Source organism: Salvelinus fontinalis, chromosome 27, assembly GCF_029448725.1.
Source record: "Salvelinus fontinalis isolate EN_2023a chromosome 27, ASM2944872v1, whole genome shotgun sequence".
Classification (NCBI taxonomy): Eukaryota; Metazoa; Chordata; class Actinopteri; order Salmoniformes; family Salmonidae; genus Salvelinus; species Salvelinus fontinalis.
In genome coordinates, this window is record NC_074691.1 from 44,704,116 (window position 1) to 44,729,833 (window position 25,718).

The following is a 25,718-nucleotide window of genomic DNA, read 5'->3' on the forward strand; positions in this document are numbered from 1 at the left end:
TGATGATGTATTGTAGAATCAGGTGATGATGTATTGTAGAATCAGGTGATGTTGTATTGTAGAATCAGGTGATGATGTATTGTAGAATCAGGTGATGATGTATTGTAGAATCAGGTGATGGTGTACTGTAGAATCAGGTGATGGTGTACTGTAGAATCAGGTGATGATGTATTGTAGAATCAGGTGATGATGTATTGTAGAATCAGGTGATGGTGTATTGTAGAATCAGGTGAGGTCCTGGATGGCAGGAATCTTGGTCCCAGTGATGTACTGGGCACAGAAACAAAACACACGCTACTCACAAGACCTCAACTTTCAGCTTTTATTTCAAAAAAACGTTTTCCCTGCGGCAGGGTGGAACTCAGACAGGTTCTAGAAGCCACAGCGTTCTAGAACAGAAACACCACTTCTTATTGCTATGCCACTGCTCTGCCACTTTCAAACACAAACTTTTCTACATCTGCTTAAAAAGCCGCAAATATTCTCCGTGGCAACACCTCAGTTCAGGGTCAAAGGTCACCCGTGATGTCATAGGAGCCTAGTTTGACCACTGGGTCTCTGATGTCATAGGTGGGAGATGAAATAAATTTTGAGTGATGTCATCATAAAGAGCTATCGTAGTAGAGAGGATATGACATCATCATTTAGAAAGGACGTGAGACGCATTATCACGGTGACCCTGTGAGGCTCCTCCCACTGCCAGAGGGAGAACAGTTGCAGCCATTTTTAAAAAACACTTCATTCTGTCTTTGAAGAAAAGGAAGAGGATTAAAACTACAAATGGAAGAGAGGGAAGAAAGGATTGGAGAGAGAGTGACAGAACTGCAAGGAGGAGTGTTGGTTTATCTTCGCTATTATCACAGGATCCCAAAAAATTCAGCATTTTACAAAATCCTCGTAAAAAAAAGATCCTTTCTTCGTTTCCATGGTACCGGTTTGGGAGAAGTCAGAGAAAGACACACCCCCAATTTCCTCATTCCTTCTCCTCGTCAGACCCCGCCCCCACAGCCTCAGTCTCCTGCAGACAGACACAAACACATAGAATTAGGATTCAGAATACTAGAATGGACATGAACCTTCTTATGATGGGGTAAAGGTCAACCATGTTGGTCAGGGAGTTGGTCAGCCATGTTGGTCAGGGAGTTGGTCAGCCATGTTGGTCAGGGAGTTGGTCAGCCATGTTGGTCAGGGAGTTGGTCAGGGAGTTGGTCAGTCATGTTGGTCAGGGAGTTGGTCAAACATGTTGGTCAGGGAGTTGGTCAGGGAGTTGGTCAGCCATGTTGGTCAGGGAGTTGGTCAGGGAGTTGGTCAGCCATGTTGGTCAGGGAGTTGGTCAGGGAGTTGGTCAGCCATGTTGGTCAGCCATGTTGGTCAGGGAGTTGGTCAGCCATGTTGGTCAGGGAGTTGGTCAGCCATGTTGGTCAGGGAGTTGGTCAGGGAGTTGGTCAGCCATGTTGGTCAGGGAGTTGGTCAGGGAGTTGGTCAGCCATGTTGGTCAGGGAGTTGGTCAGCCATGTTGGTCAAGGAGTTGGTCAGGGAGTTGGTCAGCCATGTTGGTCAGGGAGTTGGTCAGCCATGTTGGTCAGGGAGTTGGTCGGGGAGTTGGTCAGGGAGTTGGTCAGCCATGTTGGTCAGGGAGTTGGTCAGCCATGTTGGTCAAGGAGTTGGTCAGGGAGTTGGTCAGCCATGTTGGTCAGGGAGTTGGTCAGCCATGTTGGTCAGGGAGTTGGTCAGGGAGTTGGTCAGGGAGTTGGTCAGCCATGTTGGTCAGGGAGTTGGTCAGCCATGTTGGTCAGGGAGTTGGTCAACCATGTTGGTCAGGGAGTTGGTCAGCCATGTTGGTCAGGGAGTTGGTCAGGGAGTTGGTCAGCCATGTTGGTCAGGGAGTTGGTCAGCCATGTTGGTCAGGGAGTTGGTCAGGGAGTTGGTCTTGGAGTTGGTCAGCCATGTTGGTCAGGGAGTTGGTCAGCCATGTTGGTCAGCCATGTTGGTCAGGGAGTTGGTCAGGGAGTTGGTCAGCCATGTTGGTCAGGGAGTTGGTCAGGGAGTTGGTCAGCCATGTTGGTCAGGGAGTTGGTCAGCCATGTTGGTCAGCCATGTTGGTCCGGGAGTTGGTCAACCATGTTGGTCAGGGAGTTGGTCAGGGAGTTGGTCAGCCATGTTGGTCAGGGAGTTGGTCAGGGAGTTGGTCAGCCATGTTGGTCAGGGAGTTGGTCAGGGAGTTGGTCAGCCATGTTGGTCAGGGAGTTGGTCAGGGAGTTGGTCAGCCATGTTGGTCAGGGAGTTGGTCAGGGAGTTGGTCAGCCATGTTGGTCAGGGAGTTGGTCAGCCATGTTGGTCAGCCATGTTGGTCAGCCATGTTGGTCAGCCATGTTGGTCAGGGAGTTGGTCAGCCATGTTGTTCAGGGAGTTGGTCAGCCATGTTGGTCAGGGAGTTGGTCAGCCATGTTGGTCAGGGAGTTGGTCAGCCATGTTGGTCAGGGAGTTGGTCAGCCATGTTGGTCAGGGAGTTGGTCAGCCATGTTGGTCAGGGAGTTGGTCAGCCATGTTGGTCAGGGAGTTGGTCAACCATGTTGGTCAGGGAGTTGGTCAGCCATGTTGGTCAGGGAGTTGGTCAGGGAGTTGGTCAGCCATGTTGGTCAGGGAGTTGGTCAGCCATGTTGGTCAGGGAGTTGGTCAGGGAGTTGGTCTTGGAGTTGGTCAGCCATGTTGGTCAGGGAGTTGGTCAGCCATGTTGGTCAGCCATGTTGGTCAGGGAGTTGGTCAGGGAGTTGGTCAGCCATGTTGGTCAGGGAGTTGGTCAGGGAGTTGGTCAGCCATGTTGGTCAGGGAGTTGGTCAGCCATGTTGGTCAGCCATGTTGGTCCGGTAGTTGGTCAACCATGTTGGTCAGGGAGTTGGTCAGGGAGTTGGTCAGCCATGTTGGTCAGGGAGTTGGTCAGGGAGTTGGTCAGCCATGTTGGTCAGGGAGTTGGTCAGGGAGTTGGTCAGCCATGTTGGTCAGGGAGTTGGTCAGGGAGTTGGTCAGCCATGTTGGTCAGGGAGTTGGTCAGGGAGTTGGTCAGCCATGTTGGTCAGGGAGTTGGTCAGCCATGTTGGTCAGCCATGTTGGTCAGCCATGTTGGTCAGCCATGTTGGTCAGGGAGTTGGTCAGCCATGTTGTTCAGGGAGTTGGTCAGCCATGTTGGTCAGGGAGTTGGTCAGCCATGTTGGTCAGGGAGTTGGTCAGCCATGTTGGTCAGGGAGTTGGTCAGCCATGTTGGTCAGGGAGTTGGTCAGCCATGTTGGTCAGGGAGTTGGTCAACCCTGGTTTGCCAGTGCTGTAATAAGATAGTGTAAAATAATGAATTTGAAGAATATGTCTGTACTGTATGTTTGTTAGCTAGCTAGCCAGACAGTTTTAAAGGAATGACTCCATGGCAAATATGCCAAATTGCTCCTGAGTGGCGCAGTGGTCTAAGGCAACCTCATCTCAGTGCAAGAGGCGTCACTACAGTCCCTGGTTCAAATCCAGGCTGTATCACATCCGGCCGTGATTGGGAGTCCCATAGGGCGGCGCACAATTGGCCCAGCGTCGTCCGGGTTTGGCCGGGGTAGGCATTCATTGTAAATAAGAATTTGTTCTTACCTGACTTGCCTAGTTAATAAAAGGTTACATTGAAACCCATTCATATACAGTCAAACCACAGCCATACACTGCCTGACACCAGTTGATGATAGGACTTAAAGTACTGATACTGATATTGAATCATACACTCTCAGCTTTCCAAGAAAACAACGACATTTACAGGTATTGTCTATTTACAATTATACAACGGGTGGTTCTAATCCTGTATGATGATTGGTTAAAATCACATTCCAGGCGGTGTCTATTCCACAAGTTACCACCGGCTAAATCTATTACTTTAAAATGCTTATTTACATTGTTACATCTTACCGCGCAATCCACTGTCTCATCAGCCCAGCCAGGCAATTTATACACTTTAAAAAGGCGGCTAGTTTGCAGTCTTTTCAGTGTGAAGTGATTGTGTTACTGTAGCTGTGTTGTTGGCTAGCACCTCTGAGATGTTCTATGCCAGGCGAAATCGCCCCTCATTAGTTCATTGTTATGGATGTATCCAAATAAACGACACTAGAAAACAACTTAAACAAAATGCAAATGCAGCTACTTTGCTGTTATTCTGGCTGCACTTTTTGACGTCAATGTAAATTAGCCGTAGATGGCTAGCTAGCAAGCAAAGGATAAGAACGTTGTCAGCCAGCATGGCAATGTAACATTTAGAACGAACGACCGGGTCACGTCTCCGGCAACCGAACCGATAGAGAACGAATGACCACCCGGCTTGGGTAACAACCCTAGATTTGTGTCGGGACTATATCTGGTGGCAGGATGAAATGTTATGAAGAAAATTCATCAAAATAACTTTTTTAATTAAAATATGTCAATCATTATTTGAACATGTTGGTAACCCGTTGTATAAAAGGGATAATGCCCACGAAGACAGTGTTTGGAGGATATATTGGCATGGTTTTCCTTCCTAACACCAATATAACCTCCAAACACCGGCTTATCAGGGCATTACACTTAAATATTTTAGAGGCTATTTATACAGAAAATGTATATAAAACCTCTCTCAACTGTATTCATAATTATATGACAATACTTTAGGTTAACAATTCAATTACACAACTAGGCAATAAGACCCGAGGAGGTGTGGTATATTGCCAATATACCACGGCTAAAGGCTGTTCTTAGGCACGACGCATGCCTGGATACCGCCCTTAGCCGTGGTATATTGGCAATATACCACAAACCACTGAGGTGCCTTACTGCTATTATAAACTGGTTACCAACGTAATTAGAGCAGTAAAAATAAATGTTTTGTCATACCGGTGGTATACGGTTTGCAATATAACAGGGCAGTCAGCCAATCAGCATTAAGGGCTCAAACCACCCAGTTTATAATTTCTGATATATCACATGCCTTACTTTTATTAAGTAAAATCAGGATTATACCTCTACTCCCATTCATTCCAATTCGACTGGTCAGGATTTCTCCCTGACCAATATGGCTGCCATAGGCCTTCTAGTTATTTAATAGGATCTCTACGCATAAACACACCATGATGTCATAAAGGGACCAGGAAGTACCCATCCATGGTTCCATGGTCGTCACTAGTTACCACAGCCACAATAATTATAATTATGGCTAAACCCCGCCTATTTCTACAATTTATCGAATTAAAATCTGATTTTAAACCTAACCCTAACTACACTGCTAACTGTATGTCTAACCATAACCTTAAATTAAGACCAAAAAGTACATTTTTGTTACGATATCGTCCTTTTTTACTTTGTGGCTGTGGTAACTAGTGACGACCATGGATGGGTTTATGCCTTGAGCACCAGAGGTGTCGTACTACTATGACTGACCCCGTAAAACAACACATTACACTGTGATAATATATATGATTATTATTCATTTATATTAACTAGTGACAACCTAGTTCCAAGGCCGAGGAATAGACGGCTGGTACTGCTAGCTAGTTAGTAGTATCACTAGTAGTCCTGATGTGTTAACACACTGAAGGGTGGTCCTGCTAGCTAGTTAGCAGTATCACTAGTAGTCCTGATGTGTTAACACACTGAAGGGTGGTCCTGCTAGCTAGTTAGCAGTATCACTAGTAGTCCTGATGTGTTAACACACTGAAGGCTGGTCCTGCTAGCTAGTTAGCAGTATAACTAGTAGTCCTGATGTGTTAACACACTGAAGGCTGGTCCTGCTAGCTAGTTAGCAGTATTACTAGTAGTCCTGATGTGTTAACACACTGTACACACTGAAGGGTGGTCCTGCTAGCTAGTTAGCAGTATTACTAGTAGTCCTGATGTGTTAACACACTGAAGGCTGGTCCTGCTAGCTAGTTAGTAGTATCACTAGTAGTCCTGATGTGTTAACACACTGAAGGCTGGTCCTGCTAGCTAGTTAGCAGTATAACTAGTAGTGTTGATGTGTTAACACACTGAAGGCTGGTCCTGCTAGCTAGTTAGTAGTATCACCAGTAGTCCTGATGTGTTAACACACTGAAGGCTGGTCCTGCTAGCTAGTTAGTAGTATCACTAGTAGTCCTGATGTGTTAACACACTGAAGGGTGGTCCTGCTAGCTAGTTAGCAGTATAACTAGTAGTCTTGATGTGTTAACACACTGAAGGCTGGTCCTGCTAGCTAGTTAGCAGTATTACTAGTAGTCCTGATGTGTTAACACACTGTACACACTGAAGGGTGAGCACACACCCATTTCACACAATTACTGTGTAGTAACAAAGACACACAATGTTAGTGCCCACAAACACACACACACACTCAGTTTACAGCACACAGTGGTTAAATCACACAAACTGCTTCCCAAATCGCACTCTATTCCCTAGGTCTAAGTCTAAGTCTAGGGCTAGGGCTAGGTCTAGGGCTAGGGCTAGGTCTAGGGCTAGGTCTAGGGCTAGGGCTAGGTCTAGGTCTATGGCTAGGTATAGCTCTAGGTCTAGGTCTAGGTCTAGGGCTAGGTCTATGGCTAGGTCTAGGTCGAGGTCTAGGGCTAGGTCGAGGTCTAGCTCTAGGGCTAGCTCTAGGACTAGGGCTAGGTCTAGGTATAGCTCTAGGTCTAGGTCTAGGGCTAGGTATAGCTCTATGTCTAAAGTAATGCCCTATGGAGGGAATAGAGTGCCATTTTGGAGACCGCCTAACAACCGTGGTTCAAATCCACAGCACTCTGTCGGTCGGTCTGTCATACCGTTGACTCGGACTGTCTCACTCTGGCCTCTGACAGACATGGAGTAGGGGGCAAGACTTCTGTAGTAGGTCACACTGACACTGGAGCGGGACACACAGATCTGTGTGTGTGTGTGTGTGTGTGTGTGTGTGTGTGTGTGTGTGTGTGTGTGTGTGTGTGTGTGTGTGTGTGTGTGTGTGTGTGTGTGTGTGTGTGTGTGTGTGTGTGACAGATATTGAGACAGGGAGAACATTGAAGGCATGTTAGATGATTATAATCCCTCCTCTCCTTCTACATTCTCTCCAACCTCTGATGGAGGCGTGGCCTAACGTACCTCCTCTCCTTCTACATTCTCTCCAACCTCTGATGGAGGCGTGGCCTAGCGTACCTCCTCTCCTTCTACATTCTCTCCAACCTCTGATGGAGGCGTGGCCTAGCATACCTCCTCTCCTTCTACATTCTCTCCAACCTCTGATGGAGGCGTGGCCTAGCGTACCTCCTCTCCTTCTACATTCTCTCCAACCTCTGATGGAGGCGTGGCCTAACGTACCTCCTCTCCTTCTACATTCTCTCCAACCTCTGATGGAGGCGTGGCCTAACGTACCTCCTCTCCTTCTACATTCTCTCCAACCTCTGATGGAGGCGTGGCCTAACGTACCTCCTCTCCTTCTACATTCTCTCCAACCTCTGATGGAGGCGTGGCCTAGCGTACCTCCTCTCCTTCTACATTCTCTCCAACCTCTGATGGAGGCGTGGCCTAACGTACCTCCTCTCCTTCTACATTCTCTCCAACCTCTGATGGAGGTGTGGCCTAGCGTACCTCCTCTCCTTCTACATTCTCTCCAACCTCTGATGGAGGCGTGGCCTAGCGTACCTCCTCTCCTTCTACATTCTCTCCAACCTCTGATGGAGGCGTGGCCTAGCGTACCTCCTCTCCTTCTACATTCTCTCCAACCTCTGATGGAGGCGTGGCCTAGCGTACCTCCTCTCCTTCTACATTCTCTCCAACCTCTGATGGAGGCGTGGCCTAGCGTACCTCTGTCATGGTCTGTCGGTTATGGGAGGGGCCATCCTCCCTCTTCACCTTAGCTCCTCCTTTCTTTCCCTTCATGGCCTTGTCGTCCACCTTGTCCACCGGCTTCTAGGCAGACAGAGCCAATCAGAACACAGCATAGAAACAGAGACTACCAATCCCAACAGAGGACAGAGACAACCAATAAAAACAGCTCTGAGAACAATCAAATGGACAAAAACTTTAAGACTTTAAAACAAACACAACATGCATCTATGGATACATGCTTTAACACTTGGACAGTGTGTGCTCGATGGCATTACCTTGGCGATAGCCTTCTTAGGCTTGACCTCCACCGGTTTGGGAGGAGCTGGTTTCTGTAGGTCAGAGAGAGAGAGCCATTAGCTTTAGCATTAGCCTAGCATAAAGAGTGGGGAAACGCTATAGAATTAGCTTAGTTTAGCTTAGCCTAGCACAGAGAATGGGAAACACCATACAATTATCTTAGTTTAGAATGGGGCATTTCTATAGAATTAGCTTAGCTGAGTGAATTGGACATTTCAATGGAATTAGCTTAGCTGAGTGAATGGGGCATTTCTATAAACTTAGCTTAGCAAAGACAATGGGAAAATACCATAGAAATAGCTTAGCATAGGACTATATGTATAACCTGAACAATAGTGTATTGTCGGCTATAGGTAAGGCCATACAATACCCACTAGTAGAGGGCAACACCTCAGCTGAAGGTACACACACACAGCTTCATCAATGCAAACTTAAAAGTATATTTAACATATTTAACAGTATATTTAACCCATATCTTTAAATCATCATTATGTAAACAGGGAAGGCTATAATTGGATCCTTTCGTTATTAAAATGACTCAAATAGAGCCGTGAGAACCTGTTGGTTAATAATCTGTAATAACATAATCACATAATCAGGTATAACAGTATGGAATAATATGATAATAATAATATAATAATAATATAATAATAATATGGAAATAAGGTAATGTATTAACATTATTACATGATTACTGTAATAATGTGTTGTATAAATATTACTGTAATAATGTGTTATATAAATATTACTGTAATAATGTGTTATATAAACATTACTGTAATAATGTGTTATATAAACATTACTGTAATAATGTGTTATATAAACATTACTGTAATAATGTGTTATATAAACATTACTGTAATAATGTGTTATATAAACATTACTGTAATAATGTGTTATATAAATATTACTGTAATAATGTGTTATATAAATATTACTGTAATAATGTGTTATATAACTATTACTGTAATAATGTGTTATATAACTATTACTGTAATAATGTGTTATATAAACATTACTGTAATAATGTGTTATATAAACATTACTGTAATAATGTGTTATATAAACATTACTGTAATAATGTGTTATATAAACATTACTGTAATAATGTGTTATATAAACATTACTGTAATAATGTGTTATATAAACATTACTGTAATCATGTGTTATATAAACATTACTGTAATAATGTGTTATATAAACATTACTGTAATAATGTGTTATATAAACATTACTGTAATCATGTGTTATATAAACATTACTGTAATCATGTGTTATATAAATATTACTGTAATAATGTGTTATATAACTATTACTGTAATAATGTGTTATATAACTATTACTGTAATAATGTGTTATATAACTATTACTGTAATAATGTGTTATATAAATATTACTGTAATAATGTGTTATATAAACATTACTGTAATAATGTGTTATATAAACATTACTGTAATAATGTGTTATATAAACATTACTGTAATAATGTGTTATATAAACATTACTGTAATCATGTGTTATATAAACATTACTGTAATAATGTGTTATATAAACATTACTGTAATAATGTGTTATATAAACATTACTGTAATAATGTGTTATATAAACATTACTGTAATCATGTGTTATATAAATATTACTGTAATCATGTGTTATATAAACATTACTGTAATCATGTGTTATATAAATATTACTGTAATAATGTGTTATATAAACATTACTGTAATCATGTGTTATATAAATATTACTGTAATAATGTGTTATATAAACATTACTGTAATCATGTGTTATATAAATATTACTGTAATCATGTGTTATATAAACATTACTGTAATCATGTGTTATATAAATATTACTGTAATAATGTGTTATATAAACATTACTGTAATAATGTGTTATATAAATATTACTGTAATAATGTGTTATATAAACATTACTGTAATAATGTGTTATATAAACATTACTGTAATAATGTGTTATATAAACATTACTGTAATCATGTGTTATATAAATATTACTGTAATAATGTGTTATATAAACATTACTGTAATAATGTGTTATATAAACATTACTGTAATAATGTGTTATATAAATATTACTGTAATAATGTGTTATATAAACATTACTGTAATAATGTGTTATATAAACATTACTGTAATAATGTGTTATATAAACATTACTGTAATAATGTGTTATATAAACATTACTGTAATAATGTGTTATATAAACATTACTGTAATCATGTGTTATATAAACATTACTGTAATCATGTGTTATATAAACATTACTGTAATCATGTGTTATATAAATATTACTGTAATAATGTGTTATATAAACATTACTGTAATCATGTGTTATATAAATATTACTGTAATAATGTGTTATATAAACATTACTGTAATAATGTGTTATATAAACATTACTGTAATAATGTGTTATATAAACATTACTGTAATAATGTGTTATATAAACATTACTGTAATAATGTGTTATATAAATATTACTGTAATAATGTGTTATATAAACATTACTGTAATCATGTGTTATATAAATATTACTGTAATAATGTGTTATATAAATATTACTGTAATAATGTGTTATATAAACATTACTGTAATAATGTGTTATATAAATATTACTGTAATAATGTGTTATATAAACATTACTGTAATAATGTGTTATATAAACATTACTGTAATAATGTGTTATATAAACATTACTGTAATAATGTGTTATATAAACATTACTGTAATCATGTGTTATATAAACATTACTGTAATCATGTGTTATATAAACATTACTGTAATAATGTGTTATATAAATATTACTGTAATAATGTGTTATATAAACATTACTGTAATAATGTGTTATATAAATATTACTGTAATCATGTGTTATATAAATATTACTGTAATAATGTGTTATAGGCATATAAACATGTTGTTGATAATAAAGTGCTAACGTTTACAACAAGCTGAAGATACCAAGACCATGTGTCCCAAATGAAACCCTATTCTTTATGGGGTCAAAATTAGTGCACTACAAAGAGAATACGGTGCCCTTTGAGATCCAAGCCATGTGTGCCATGTTTGAAGACAGTGAAATCACAACAGACAGAGGATGAACAGAACAGATAGATACCAAGACCATGTGTCCCAAATGAAACCCTATTCTTTATGGGGTCAAAATTAGTGCACTACAAAGAGAATACGGTGCCCTTTGAGATCCAAGCCATGTGTGCCATGTTTGAAGACAGTGAAATCACAACAGACAGAGGATGAACAGAACAGATAGATACCAAGACCATGTGTCCCAAATGAAACCCTATTCTTTATGGGGTCAAAATTAGTGCACTACAAAGAGAATACGGTGCCCTTTGAGATCCAAGCCATGTGTGCCATGTTTGAAGACAGTGAAATCACAACAGACAGAGGATGAACAGAACAGATAGATATCAAGTCTGGTAAAGGAAATGAGGACGAGAGGGCGAAAAAGCAAGCGCAGGATCAGAAGGAACCTGCAGGGACCTTTTCCCACCACCACCTTTATCTGTCATGATACCCTGATGACTATAACACTAGTTATGATTTCTACCGACTATAACACTGTAGCTAGTTATGATTTCTACCAACTATAACTAGTTATGATTTCTACCGACTATAACTAGTTATGATTTCTACCGACTATAACTAGTTATGATTTCTACCAACTATAACTAGTTATGATTTCTACCAACTATAACTAGTTATGATTTCTACCGACTATAACTAGTTATGATTTCTACCGACTAAAACACTGTAGCTAGTAATGATTTCTACCGACTATAACTAGTTATGATTTCTACCGACTAAAACACTGTAGCTAGTTATGATTTCTACCGACTATAACACTGTAACTAGTTATGATTTCTACCGATTATAACTAGTTATGATTTCTACCGACTATAACTAGTTATGATTTCTACCGACTATAACACTGTAACTAGTTATGATTTCTACCGACTATAACACTAGTTATGATTTCTACCGACTATAACACTGTAGCTAGTAATGATTTCTACCGACTATAACACTGTAACTAGTTATGATTTCTACCGACTATAACACTGTAGCTAGTTATGATTTCTACCGACTATAACACTGTAACTAGTTATGATTTCTACCGACTATAACACTGTAACTAGTTATGATTTCTACCAACTATAACTAGTTATGATTTCTACCGACTATAACTAGTTATGATTTCTACCGACTATAACACTGTAACTAGTTATGATTTCTACCAACTATAACTAGTTATGATTTCAGATCCTAATATCATATCTGGTGGCAGTGAGAAACTATGACCCACAGACTGCTTCTGGTGGAGCAGCGAGGAGGGAGAGAGCAAGGAGAGGAGGGAGGGAGGGAGGGAGGGAGGAGGAGAGAGGAAGGAGAGGAGGGAGGGAGGGAGGGAGGGAGGAGGAGAGAGGAAGGAGAGGAGGGAGGGAGGGAGGGAGGGAGGAGGAGAGAGGAAGGAGAGGAGGGAGGGAGGGAGGGAGGGAGGAGGAGAGAGGAAGGAGAGGAGGGAGGGAGGGAGGGAGGGAGGAGGAGAGAGGAAGGAGAGGAGGGAGGGAGGGAGGGAGGGAGGAGGAGAGAGGAAGGAGAGGAGGGAGGGAGGGAGGGAGGGAGGAGGAGAGAGGAAGGAGAGGAGGGAGGGAGGGAGGGAGGGAGGAGGAGAGAGGAAGGAGAGGAGGGAGGGAGGGAGGGAGGGAGGAGGAGAGAGGAAGGAGAGGAGGGAGGGAGGGAGGGAGGGAGGAGGAGAGAGGAAGGAGAGGAGGGAGGGAGGGAGGGAGGGAGGAGGAGAGAGGAAGGAGAGGAGATGATTAAACTTACCGATGACAACCTCTCTGACCGTCTGGTGGGCTACAGAAAGAGAGAGATAGGGGGAGAGAGAGAGACAGTAAGAGAGAGAGAGTGAGAGACGGGGGAGAGAGAGAGAGGGGAGAGAGGGGGGTAGAAAGAGAGAGGGGGATTGATAGGGGGAAAGAGAGAAAAGGGGAGAGAGGGGGGAGAGAAAGCGACAGCAAGAGAGAGAGGGAGAGTGAGAAAGAGAGTGTGAGAGACGGGGGAGAGAGAGAACGGGAGAGAGGGGGTAGAAGGAGAGAGGGGGATTGATAGGGGGAAAGAGAAAGGGGGAGAGAGAGGGGGGAGAGGGGGCATATCAGTTGTGTGTTGAGGGTCTGATAGTGTACTAGGGGTAGTGTACTAGGGGTAGTGTACTAGGGGTAGTGTACTAGGGGTAGGTCTACTATGGGTAGTGTACTAGGGGTAGTGAGGAGGGGTACTATACTATGGGTAGTGTACTAGGGGTAGTGTACTAGGGGTAGTGTACTAGGGGTAGTGTACTAGGGGTAATATACTAGGGGTAGTGTACTAGGGGTAGTGTAATAGGGGTAGTGTACTAGGGGTAGTGTACTAGGGGTACTATACTAGTGGTAGTGTAATAGGGGTAGTGTACTAGGGGTAGTGTACTAGGGGTACTATACTAGTGGTAGTGTACTAGGGGTAGTGTGCTAGGGGTAGTGTACTAGGGGTAGTGTACTAGGGGTAGTGTACTAGGGGTAGTGTACTAGGGGTAGTGTACTAGGGGTAGTGTGCTAGGGGTAGTGTGCTAGGGGTAGTGTACTAGGGGTAGTGTACTAGGGGTAGTGTACTAGGGGTAGTGTACTAGGGGTAGTGAGGAGGGGTACTATACTATGGGTACTATACTATGGGTAGTATACTAGGGGTATTATACTATGGGTAGTATACTAGGGGTAGTGTACTAGGGGTAGTGTACTAGGGGTAGTGTACTAGGGGTAGTGAGGAGGGGTACTATACTAGGGGTAGTGTACTAGGGGTAGTGTACTAGGGGTAGTATACTAGGGGTAGTATACTAGGGGTAGTGTACTAGGGGTAGTGTACTAGGGGTAGTGAGGAGGGGTACTATACTAGGGGTAGTGTACTAGGGGTAGTGTACTAGGGGTAGTGTACTATGGGTAGTATACTAGGGGTAGTATAAGGGGGTAGTGTACTAGGGGTAGTGTACTAGGGGTAGTGTACTAGGGGTAGTGTACTAGGGGTAGTATAAGGGGGTAGTGTACTAGGGGTAGTGTACTAGGGGTAGTGTACTAGGGGTAGTGTACTAGGGGTAGTATACTAGGGGTAGTATACTAGGGGTAGTGTACTAGGGGTAGTGTACTAGGGGTAGTGTACTATGGGTAGTATACTAGGGGTAGTATAAGGGGGTAGTGTACTAGGGGTAGTGTACTAGGGGTAGTGTACTAGGGGTAGTATAAGGGGGTAGTGTACTAGGGGTAGTGTACTAGGGGTAGTGTACTAGGGGTAGTGTACTAGGGGTAGTATACTAGGGGTAGTATAAGGGGGTAGTGTACTAGGGGTAGTGTACTAGGGGTAGTATACTAGGGGTAGTATAAGGGGGTAGTGTACTAGGGGTAGTGTACTAGGGGTAGTGTACTAGGGGTAGTGTGCTAGGGGTAGTGTGGATAGTGTGTTTGTATAAAGATACCTCTTCATGTATCAGTGTGTATGAGCGTTTGCTGTATGTGTGTGTGTGTGTGGTGACTGCGATACATAATGAGCGTGTTTGCGGCTGTGTAAAACACACACACTGCACACTGCACACACACATACTGCACACACACACACACACAGAGCTCCTACCTCCTGCTTAGTGACCTCCTGCTTAGCGACCTCCTGCTTGGTGACTTTAGAGGCGTCCTTGGCACCGGCCCCTTCGGCAGACTAGAAGAAGCAGAGAGAAGAGTGAAAACACACCTGGTATCCACGACTGAGACGTCTGTTACGTCGTACGGTCAGCCAGTGGTCACCAACCTTTTCTGAGTGAAGGTCACGTCCACAGTCAAAAAGCCGAGATCTACTGCTCACATTTGACTTAAAACATGAAGCTAATAGTAGTTGTGTAGGAATGAGGTTTGTGCAGTAGACTTAATGCATTATTACCTCATATTGGCTATATGCCTGGTCTGACAATAACATTATACTCAGAACATGTTATAACTAATATTATTAATTATTATTATTATTATTTATTAAAAACAGCTGTGTAGGAATGAGGTTTGTGCAGTAGACTTAATGCATTATTACCTCATATTGGCTATATGCCTGGTCTGACAATAACATTATACCCAGAACATGTTATAATTCAACCCTCTTTGATAACACATCAGTTGGTGCAGCACTTGCGAGGCAACAGCTGAGCATATTATAATATAATATAATAATTAAAAGTTTATTTTACTGGACTGATGGTATGTGACACCGGCATGTGATGTCATGGTGCTTTCAAGACAACTGGGAACTCTGGGAAAAAAAACGAGTTTCCGAGTCAGATGACCGTTCAAAACTATTTTTCCTTAGTAGGATCTCGTTCCCCCCCCCCCCCCCCCCCCCCCCCAGAGTTCCCAGTTCTTGAGCGCACTAAAGTCGGAGATTTCCGAGTTCCCATTTGCTTTGAACACAGCATTAGTCTCAGCAGAGGGAGGGACAGAGCGGGTCTGCCTCTGGGTAGTGTAGAAACGCTGGGCACAGGAGGACGGTGGTACATTAATACCCATCATGAGGTTGCTACAACCTAGTCTATGAATTATTATATTATTATATATTCACCCAGTTCAATGTAACAGTGGCAGGTTTAGGTTTGAGGATAGAGAATTGAGTAATGTTCCCTCTACCCATCATGAGGTTGCTACAACCTGGTCTATGAATGGACGTTTACGGACTAGGTGCACAGGTCGGGAGGGTTGAGTGATCAAGGTGACAGTGAAACATTAAACACGGCCTTGCACACTCTTGCCTGCATCTAGCTGACCTAGTGTGTAATCATCAGTCCAACAGTTGCAAATGAGCGTTTCTATTGGACAAATTAATTTATGTTTATCCTCGTTTCATTATGTTCCGTTTAAGAAATGTTTTTCAACAGAATTGCGGCAATGAATACACTCCTGATCACACGCAAACACAGTTCACTGTCGTAGCGGCCACATACAAACAGCATGATCACTGTCATAGCAGCCACACGCAAACACAGTTCACTGTCGTAGCAGCCACATACAAACAGCATGATCACTGTCATAGCAGCCACAGTTCACTGTGGTAGCAGCCACATACAAACAGCATGATCACTGTCATAGTATCCACACGCAAACACAGTTCACTGTCGTAGCAGCCACATACAAACAGCATGATCACTGTCATAGCAGCCACACGCAAACACAGTTCACTGTCGTAGCAGCCACATACAAACAGCATGATCACTGTCATGGCAGCCACACGCAAACACAGTTCACTGTCGTAGCAGCCACATACAAACAGCATGATCACTGTCATAGCAGCCACATACAAACAGCATGATCACTGTCATAGCAGCCACACGCAAACACAGTTCACTGTCATAGCAGCCACATACAAACAGCATGATCACTGTCATAGCAGCCACATACAAACAGCATGATCACTTTGCTTGTTGTATGTACAATTCCTTCTCGCATCTATCTACGTGCTCTCCTACTCTCACCTTTTCCCTTCGCCTGTGAACTTCAGTGCACAACACATCAGCTGTCTTTGACCAGGAGAAAAACCCTTTCCAAGCCAAACCTTCATATCATGACCGCGAATCACAACACACAGCCTACATTGTTGTCTCGTCAACAAAGAACTAATGCGTTATTAAACCCGCTACAATCATGCAGTGCATTTGAGCAGTTACACTCGCGGGCCCCGGTGGCAATACATTAATAAAACCAGAAGCTTACCTGGGGAGAGTTCCTGTGTAGCAGCTAACATAGCATCCCTCTCTGAGCTAGGTGTTTAAAATTTAACCTTTATTTACAATGATGGCCTACCAGGGAACAGTGCCTTGCTCAGGGGCAGAACAACAGATTTTTACCTTGTCAGCTCGGGGATTCGATCCAGCAACCTTTCGGTTACTGGCCCAACGTTCTAACCTGCCGCGTAGGCTAAACTAGCTAGCTGCATTTGACACCAGCTAAGTAAGTGAAAGTGAAAGTAAAATATATATATTCTATGATAGCTCTCCCTCTCTCTGCTTCTCCTTAATTTTGGAAGAAATTAAGTTGTTGAAAAATGTTTACAACTATTGTCTTTCTCTCTTTAATCAACTACTCACCTCATGTTATGCACTGCAGTGCTAGCTAGCTGTAGCTTATGCTTTCAGTACCAGATTCATTCTCTGATCCTTTGATTGGGTGGATAACATGTCAGTTCATGCTGCAAGACCTCTGATATGTTAGAGGACGTCCTCCGGACGTTCTCATAATTATTGTGTAAGTCTATGGAAAGTGGGTGAGAACCATGAGCCTCCTAGGTTTTGTATTGAAGTCAATGTACCTAGAGGAGGACGGAAGCTAGCTGTCCTCCGGCTACACCATGGTGCTGCCCTACAGAGTGCTGTTGAGGCTACTGTGGACCTTCATTGCAAAACAGTGTGCTTAACTTAATTATTTGGTTTTGTGAATATATTTAGCATAGTTTTATCGAAAAAGGATAACTTTTTTAATGTTTCACTATTTACATTTTTCTGAAATTTACTGAGGAGGATGGTCCTCCTCTGACGAGCCTCCTCTGGTGTATGTGTGTGTTTGTACCCCAGATCGGACCTGGAGAATCAGGACGTTTCATGACTAATAGTAATTATGACTGGAGAGGAGATGAGTAGAGATCATGACTATCAGCAGATACTATCGCTCAGCCTCAGGGACAGTGCTACCAGAGGTCTCGTCACAGTCCCCGATTCCAGAACAGACTATGGGAGGCGCACAGTACTACATAGAGCCATGACTACATGGAACTCTATTCCACAGTACTACATAGAGCCATGACTACATGGAACTCTATTCCACAGTACTACATAGAGCCATGACTACATGGAACTCTATTCCACAGTACTACATAGAGTCATGACTACATGGAACTCTATTCCACAGTGCTACATAGAGCCATGACTACATGGAACTCTATACCACAGTACTACATAGAGCCATGACTACATGGAACTCTATTCCACAGTACTACATAGAGCCATGACTACATGGAACTCTATTCCACAGTACTACATAGAGCCATGACTACATGGAACTCTATTCTACATCAGGTAACTGATGCAGCAGTAGAATTAGATTTAAAAAACAGATAGAAATACACCTTATGGAACAGCGGGGACTGTTCCATACATAGGCACAGACACACGATAACATACACACTATACACACACACACGGATTTAGTACTGTAGATATGTGGTAGTGGTGGAGTAGGGGCCTGAGGGCACACAGTGTGTTGTAAAATCTGTGAATGTATTGTAATGTTTTACAATTGTATACACTGCTTAATTTTGTAAGACCCCAGGAAGAGTAGCTTCTGCCTTGGCAGGAACTAATGGGGATCCATAATAAACCCCAGGAAGAGAAGCTGCTGCCTTGGCAGGAACTAATGGGGATCCATTATAAACCCCAGGAAGAGTAGCTGCTGCCTTGGCAGGAACTAATGGGGATCCATTATAAACCCCAGGTAGAGTAGCTGCTGCCTTGGCAGGAACTAATGGGGATCCATAATAAACTCCAGGAAGAGTAGCTGCTGCCTTGGCAGGAACTAATGGGGATCCATACTAAACCCCAGGATGAGTAGCTGCTGCCTTGGCAGGAACTAATGGGGATCCATACTAAACCCCAGGAAGAGTAGCTGCTTCCTTGGCAGGAACTAACGGGGATCCATAATAAACCCCAGGAAGAGTAGCTGCTGCCTTGACAGGAACTAACGGGGATCCATAATAAACCCCAGGAAGAGCAGCTGCTGCCTTGACAGGAACTAATGGGGATCCATAATAAACCCCAGGAAGAGTAGCTGCTGCCTTGGCAGGAACTAATGGGGATCCATAATAAACCCCAGGAAGAGTAGCTGCTGCCTTGGCAGGAACTAATGGGGATCCATAATAAACCCCAGGAAGAGTAGCTGCTGCCTTGGCAGGAACTAATGGGGATCCATAATAAACCCCAGGAAGAGTAGCTGCTGCCTTGGCAGGAACTAATGGGGATCCATAATAAACCCCAGGAAGAGTAGCTGCTGCCTTGGCAGGAACTAATGGGGATCCATAATAAACAATAGGCAGGTAGACAGGCAGACAGGTCGGTAGGTAGACAGGCTGGCAGGTAGACAGGTAGGCAGGTAGACGGATAGACAAGCTGACAGGTGGGCAGGTAGGCAGGTAGACAGGTAGACATGTAGACAGGTAGGCAGGTTGACAGGTAGGCAGGTTGACAGGTAGATAGGCAGACAGGTAAGCAGGTGGACAGGTCGGTAGGTAGACAGGCTGGCAGGTTGACAGGTAGATAGGCTAGCTATCTTGGGTCTTTCTCTAAAACAGGCTATGCAAACACCCTGGTGGTTTAGCCAGAGGACAATGCATAATTTACATAGCAACAACTTCGCTCTCTGTCTCACTCTCCATGCCCCCACTCTCTCTCTCCATGCCCCCATCTCTCTCTGCCTCACTCTCTATCCCCCCCTCTCTGCATGCCCCCCCAACCTCTCTTTCTATCTCTGCCTCACTCTCCATGACCCCCCTTTCTCTCTCTCTCTCTCCCTCACTTTCCATGCCCCCCTCTCTGCTTCTCTCCATGCCCCCCTCTCACTCACTCTCCATGCCCCCCTCACCCTCTCTCTCTGCCTCACTTTCCATGCCCCCCTCTCTCTGCCTCTCTCCATGCCCCCCCTCACTCTCTCTCTCTCTGCCTCTTTCTTCATACTTTCTCCCTCTTTCTCTGCCTCACTTTCCATGCCCCCCCCTCTCTCTCTGCCTCTTTCTTCATACGCCCCCTCACTCTCAATTCAATTTCAATTTAAGGGCTTTATATGTTAACATTCCCAAAGCAAGCAAGTGAACTAGATAATAAACAAAAGTGAAATAAATTATAAAAATGAACAGTAAACATTAAACTCACAAAAGTTTCAAAAGAATAAAGACATTACAGATGTCATATTATATGCAAATAGTTAAAGTACAAAAGGGAAAATAAATAAACATAAATATGGGTTGTATTTACAATGGTGTTTGTTCTTCACCCTTTTCTTGTTCCACACTGTGGTATTTCACCCAGTAGATATCGGACTTTATCGAAATTGGGTTTGTTTTCAAATTTGTGTAGTCTGAGGGAAATATGTGTCTCTAATATGGTCATACATTTGGCAGGAGGTTAGGAAGTGCAGCTCAGTTTCCACCTCATTTTGTGGGCAGTGAGCACATAGCCTGTCTTCTCTTGAGAGCCAGGTCTGCCTACGGTGGCCTTTCTCAATAGCAAGGCTATGCTCACTGAGTCTGTACATAGTCAAAGCTTTCCTTAAGTTTGGGTCAGTCAGTGGTCAGGTATTCTGCCACTGTGTACTCTCTGTTTAGGGCCAAATAGCATTCTAGTTTGCGCAGTTTTTTTGTAAATTATTTCCAATGTGTCAAGTAATTATCTTTTTGTTTTCTCATGATTTGGTTGGGTCTAATTGTGTTGCTGTCCTGGGGCTCTGTGGGGTGTGTTTGTGTTTGTGAACAGAGCCCCAGGACCAGCTTGCTTAGGGGACTCTTCTCCAGGTTCATCTCTCTGTAGGTGATGGCTTTGTTATGGAAGGTTTGGGAATCACTTCCTTTTAGGTGGTTGTAGAATTTAAAGTCTCTTTTCTGGATTTTGATAATTAGTGGGTATCGGCCTAAGCCTGCTCTGCATGCATTATTTAGTGTTTTACGTTGTACATAGAGGATATTTTTGCAGAATTCTGTATGCAGAATCTCAATTTGGTTCTTTAACTGATTTAAGTATTTTTAGCCAGAGCCTAATTGGTATGTCAAATGTTATGTTCCTTTTGAAGGCATAGAAGGCCCTTCTTGCCTTGTCTCTCTCAGATTATTCACAGCTTTGTGGAAGTTACTGATGTTTAGGCAGAGGTATGTATCGTTTTTTTTGTGTGCTCTAGGGCAACGGTGTCTAGATGGAATTTGTATTTGTTGTCCTGGTGACTGGACCTTTTTTGGAACACTGTTATTTTAGTCTTACTGAGATTTACTGTCAGAGCCCAGGTCTGTCAGGGCCACAGGGCCCAGGTCTGTCAGGGCCCAGGTCTGACAGAATCTGTGCAGAAGATCTATGTGCTGCTGTAGGCCCTCCTTGTTTGGGGACAGAAGCACCAGATCATCAGCAAACAGTAGACATTTGACTTCAGAGTCTAGTAGGGTGAGGCCGGGTGCTGCAGACTGTCCTAGTGCCCTCGCCAATTCATTGTTATATATATTGAAGAAGGTGGGGCTCAAGCTGCACCCCTGTCTCACCTCACGGCCCTGTGGGAAGAAGTGTGTGTGTTTTGGCCATTTTAACCGCACACTTGTTTGTGTACATGGATTTTATAATGTCGTATGTTTTTCCCCCAACACCACTTTCCATCAATTTGTATAGCAGACCCTCATGACAAACTGAGTCGAAGGCGTTTTTGAAATCAACAAAGCATGAGAAGACTTTGCCTTTGTTTTGTTTTGTGTGTTTGTCAATTAGGGTGTGCAGGGTGAATACGTGGTCTGTCATACAGTAATTTGGTAAAAAGCTAATTTGACATTTGCTCAGAACATTGTTTTCTATGAGGAAATGTACGAGTCTGCTGTTAATGATAATGCAGAGGATTTTCCCAAGGTTGCTGTTGACGCTTCTCCCACGGTAGTTATTGGGGTCAAATTTGTCTCCACTTTTGTGGATTGGGGTGATCAGTCCTTGGTTCCAAATATTGGGGAAGATGCCAGAGCTAAGGATGATGTTATAGAGTTGTAGTATAGCCAATTGGAATTTGTGGCCTGTATATTTTATAATTTAATTGAGGATACCATCAACATGTTTTTGCTGTGTGTTCTTTGTTATATTTCCAAAAAGATTGGAGAAGTGGTTTACCCGAATAGTGTGCAGAGGAAGAGGAAGAGTGATTGTCAGATTCCTTCCAAACCACTTCATTGTTGAATTTGTGATCTCCGACTTGTTGTGTCCAATGGCCGACGAGCACCAATATGTTTTATCTATAATTTATAATATAATATATAATATAATTATATATCTATAATTTCTCTGAATAATAGGATTGAAAAGGATTTGCCAGTAGATGTGATTCATGATGATGACTGCTTGTCTAGCTAGCGTGTTACCCAAGACTTTTTAAAGTATTGTAACGACCCTGTGTCCACTTCTGACACCAATGTAATGAAACAGCAGGGAGCAGGTCTCGAACCCTCGACCTCCTAGCCCGAGGTCCGGCGCGCTATCGACTGTGCCGCAAAAGCATGCTCAAGCGGCAGAGTCGATTTCCGCGCTTATAAACCCAGGGTCGTTACACTATGCTGTTGACATGATCAGTCCAATCAAAGCTACGGCAGAAATAACGTGATTTAACGTCATTTTATCTGTGGCCAATGATCTTGAGCTTTCTTGGACAGGCACTTCAAATGTAAATCTATGGCAGCACGCAAAGGGTCTTGAACTGCCTTGCTCTCCCTGGAGATTCTGCGGTGACAGTGTCCCCATGACTGACGGAACACTGAGCCAATCACCACATAACTAGAGAAAATGACCAACGCCTATGCTCCGTGCTTTCTCTGGCTGCCTCTCCACAGAAAGCACCGAGCCGGGCTGAAACGCCTGCATTTAACAGCTGCCTTACCCAGGAGACCATGCTTCTATGCATCTTTAGCAACTCAGGGATGACATATATTTTTTTTTTACATTGTTTGCAAACGGATCGTTTTAAATGTTTTAGTTAAACAGGTAGGGCAAACAAAATGACAGGTCGCCACAGAGACAGAGGAAGAGACTGTCCTTCTACAGGGGAAAAACATCTGAAATCCTTCTTCCATCGACAGATTTAAATCCCTACCGGTAGACAGATTTAAATCCCTACCGGTAGACAGGTCGGCACACTAACACGTTAAAATGCACTAAAGGCACAATAATCTCCAAGTAGTCACGACCGGGATAAAGCGGACACTTCAAACCGCCAGCGGCTGTACCGCACATATCCCTGCCGGTCGGCATTCCGGACCGCGGTGGTATGGGTGAACAGGGAGTACACACCGGCCATGAAGAGCGAGAGAGAGAGCAGGGGTTTCGACAGAAAACACACCGAATAACATGGAGGAACGCTGCCATGTCCCGCGCATCCCCTTCTAGACTCCCATCAGACCGAAAAGGTCCCAGCTGAACCGTTCTAACAGGCGGTGCTCGGGTTTGGAAACTTTCGCATCAGCTCACCTGCAAAAGAGAGACGCCCGCTATCCTGTCTCTCACAGATACAACGGTTTAGAGATAAAAATAAAAAAAAACAGAGCGACTCACCTTCCTTTTAGGCATGTTGTTACAGAGATACTATTCCCGTCAGAAAGGATCAAACAGTCCAACCTGCAGGTCCACAGCGCGAGTTTACAAGTAACCCACCACCAGATACTGGATCAATACTAAACACCTTCTATAATCACATGGTAATCATATGCAGACCTTTATCTCTGCATCCCGCCCGCACATAGGCCAGAACCCGCAAAACCTGCTCCTGTAGTGACAAGGGATTGGTCAAGCCTCCCTGTATGCAAATATCACCGCTGCGCACATTGGTTGAAGCTTGAGAATAGGGATCCCATGGCTTGTCTGATTGGCTACGCACTCTTTGTAAGCAAATCATGGCCTCTCCGTGGTGATGGCCAGATGTGTAGGTTGAAAGAAAGAGAGAAGAGAAGGGAAGAGAAGGGAAGGGAAGAGAAGGGAAGGGAAGAGAAGGGAAGGGAAGAGAAGAGAAGGGAAGAGAAGAGAAGGGAAGAGAAAAGTAGAGAGGCCAATAGAAAGATGATGGTTCTAAGGTGGTTCTGGATAGTCTAGGCTGGAAGTAGAGGTCTTCACGGGTCTGGGTGGACCCAATATACCCGAGGCCCAACCTGGGCCCGATTTTCTTTCGGGTCTGAAATTGTAATTTGTCCCTCAGGTCCGGGTTGGGTTCTGTTTGATTGTCATCGGGTCTATCTAACTACAGTTGATAGACCTGAGTGGACCTAAATGGACCCGACCATGGCTCTGCATAGACTATATGAGATATTTATTTTAAGCTAATAAGGTGGACGTATTGACTTATATAAGTCCTAGCCAACATATAAGGACCTATTTGTTAACCAGAAGAGCAACTTGGCTGATCTATATATTTTTTGTCACTCGGGTCTAATCAGGTCTGGTCCTATTAGGGTATGGGTCGGGTCTAATCAGGTCTGGTCCTATTAGGGTATGGGTCGGGTCTAATCAGGTCTGGTCCTATTAGGGTATGGGTCGGGTCTAATCAGGTCTGGTCCTATTAGGGTATGGGTCGGGTCTAATCAGGTCTGGTCCTATTAGGGTATGGGTCGGGTCTAATCAGGCCTGGTCCTATTAGGGTATGGGTCGGGTCTAGGTTGAGTTGTGTTCGGGTCCATTCGGGTCGGGTCTGACTGTCCTCGGGTCCGAGTCCAACTTTTTTCTCCAGCTGGCAGGCAACAGGCCAGAAGAATGAGACTATAACAGTCTAAAGGGAAGCACACCATCAATCATTAACAATCAATAAGGACTGTGTTATAAACACACTATCAATCATTAACAAATCAATAAGACAAACATTGATAGAGTAGCTATATTCAACAATCAATATTGCCACATCTTCCACAGTATAACCAAAAGTCAATAAAGTGCAGTTATTTCTGTGTTATCACTTTACATGAAACATGCCAAAGGCCAGGACTGAACAATACAAACATTTCACACATAACTTACTTTAGCCACTTAATCACCACAACTCTTTGAGTATCCCCAAATGTAAACGTACATTTTGTCAAGTTTTTCATTTGTATTTTAACTTGAATGTTTTATTGTCTATTTATCAATGCAATATCGATATATTTATATTATATATGACTGCCAAGTTGAAACACAGATTAATTGATACATCTATTGGATCCATAATAGCAGCATTAGCCTACTCAACACATTTATCCACACAACAACTTAGAAGTCCAGGGAAACTCTGGAATGAATGAATGATTCCCCCACCACCTCTCTGGTGATATTTCCAGAGCAGCTATAGGTGACACGTGGCAGCAGAAGTCAGCCCAGCTCACACAACCCATTCTCCTCTACTATGACGTCATAATGGTTGGATCTCACACAGCGTTCTACAAAAGCATCACAATGGAGCTCCCTTCACACACAACATTCTACAGAAAGAACCCTCCCAACAACAATGGCCATTGGCCATCCGTCGCAACATTCTACAGTGACATCACAATGGGGGGAAAACCACAGCACAGCGCAGAACACTACAATAGGCTACAATACAATACACACACACACACACACACACACACACACACACACACACACACACACACACACACACACACACACACACACACACACACACACACACACACACACACACACACACACACAACAAACCACCCCCATCTAGGCTAACTGCACGTGTGGACCAGAAACAT

At 43.3% G+C, this 25,718-nt stretch overlaps 1 protein-coding gene across 5 annotated transcripts; it reads right to left on the reverse strand.

Annotated features, from left to right (window-relative positions):
* Positions 1-308: 308 nt before the first annotated feature.
* On the reverse strand, positions 309-23,757 carry LOC129825611 (high mobility group nucleosome-binding domain-containing protein 3-like). Of its 5 annotated transcripts, none has more exons than XM_055885818.1 (7): positions 23,548-23,754; positions 14,826-14,906; positions 12,996-13,025; positions 8,100-8,153; positions 7,801-7,905; positions 6,786-6,885; positions 309-1,018 (listed from the first exon to the last, which is right to left on the reverse strand). In XM_055885818.1, exons 1-7 carry the CDS (start codon positions 23,560-23,562, stop codon positions 1,011-1,013), a joined length of 393 nt encoding a protein of 130 aa, XP_055741793.1. In that variant the 5' UTR covers positions 23,563-23,754; the 3' UTR covers positions 309-1,010. The 5 variants fall into 5 exon arrangements, with proteins under 5 accessions (XP_055741793.1, XP_055741794.1, XP_055741795.1 ...); XM_055885819.1 differs by having other exon boundaries at positions 7,801-7,902; positions 23,548-23,750; XM_055885820.1 differs by lacking the exon at positions 12,996-13,025 and having other exon boundaries at positions 23,548-23,757.
* Between the last annotated feature and the right edge of the window lie 1,961 nt (positions 23,758-25,718).

What these genes read in the sequence shown, in the direction of transcription:
- LOC129825611 (XM_055885818.1), bottom strand. An exon ending in GGTCAGAGAGGTTGTCATCG is followed by an intron (nt 8,154 to 12,995) that starts GTAAGTTTAATC and finishes TCTGACCTACAG; the next exon opens with AAACCAGCTCCTCCCAAACC. An exon ending in CTAAGAAGGCTATCGCCAAG is followed by an intron (nt 7,906 to 8,099) that starts GTAATGCCATCG and finishes CTGTCTGCCTAG; the next exon opens with AAGCCGGTGGACAAGGTGGA.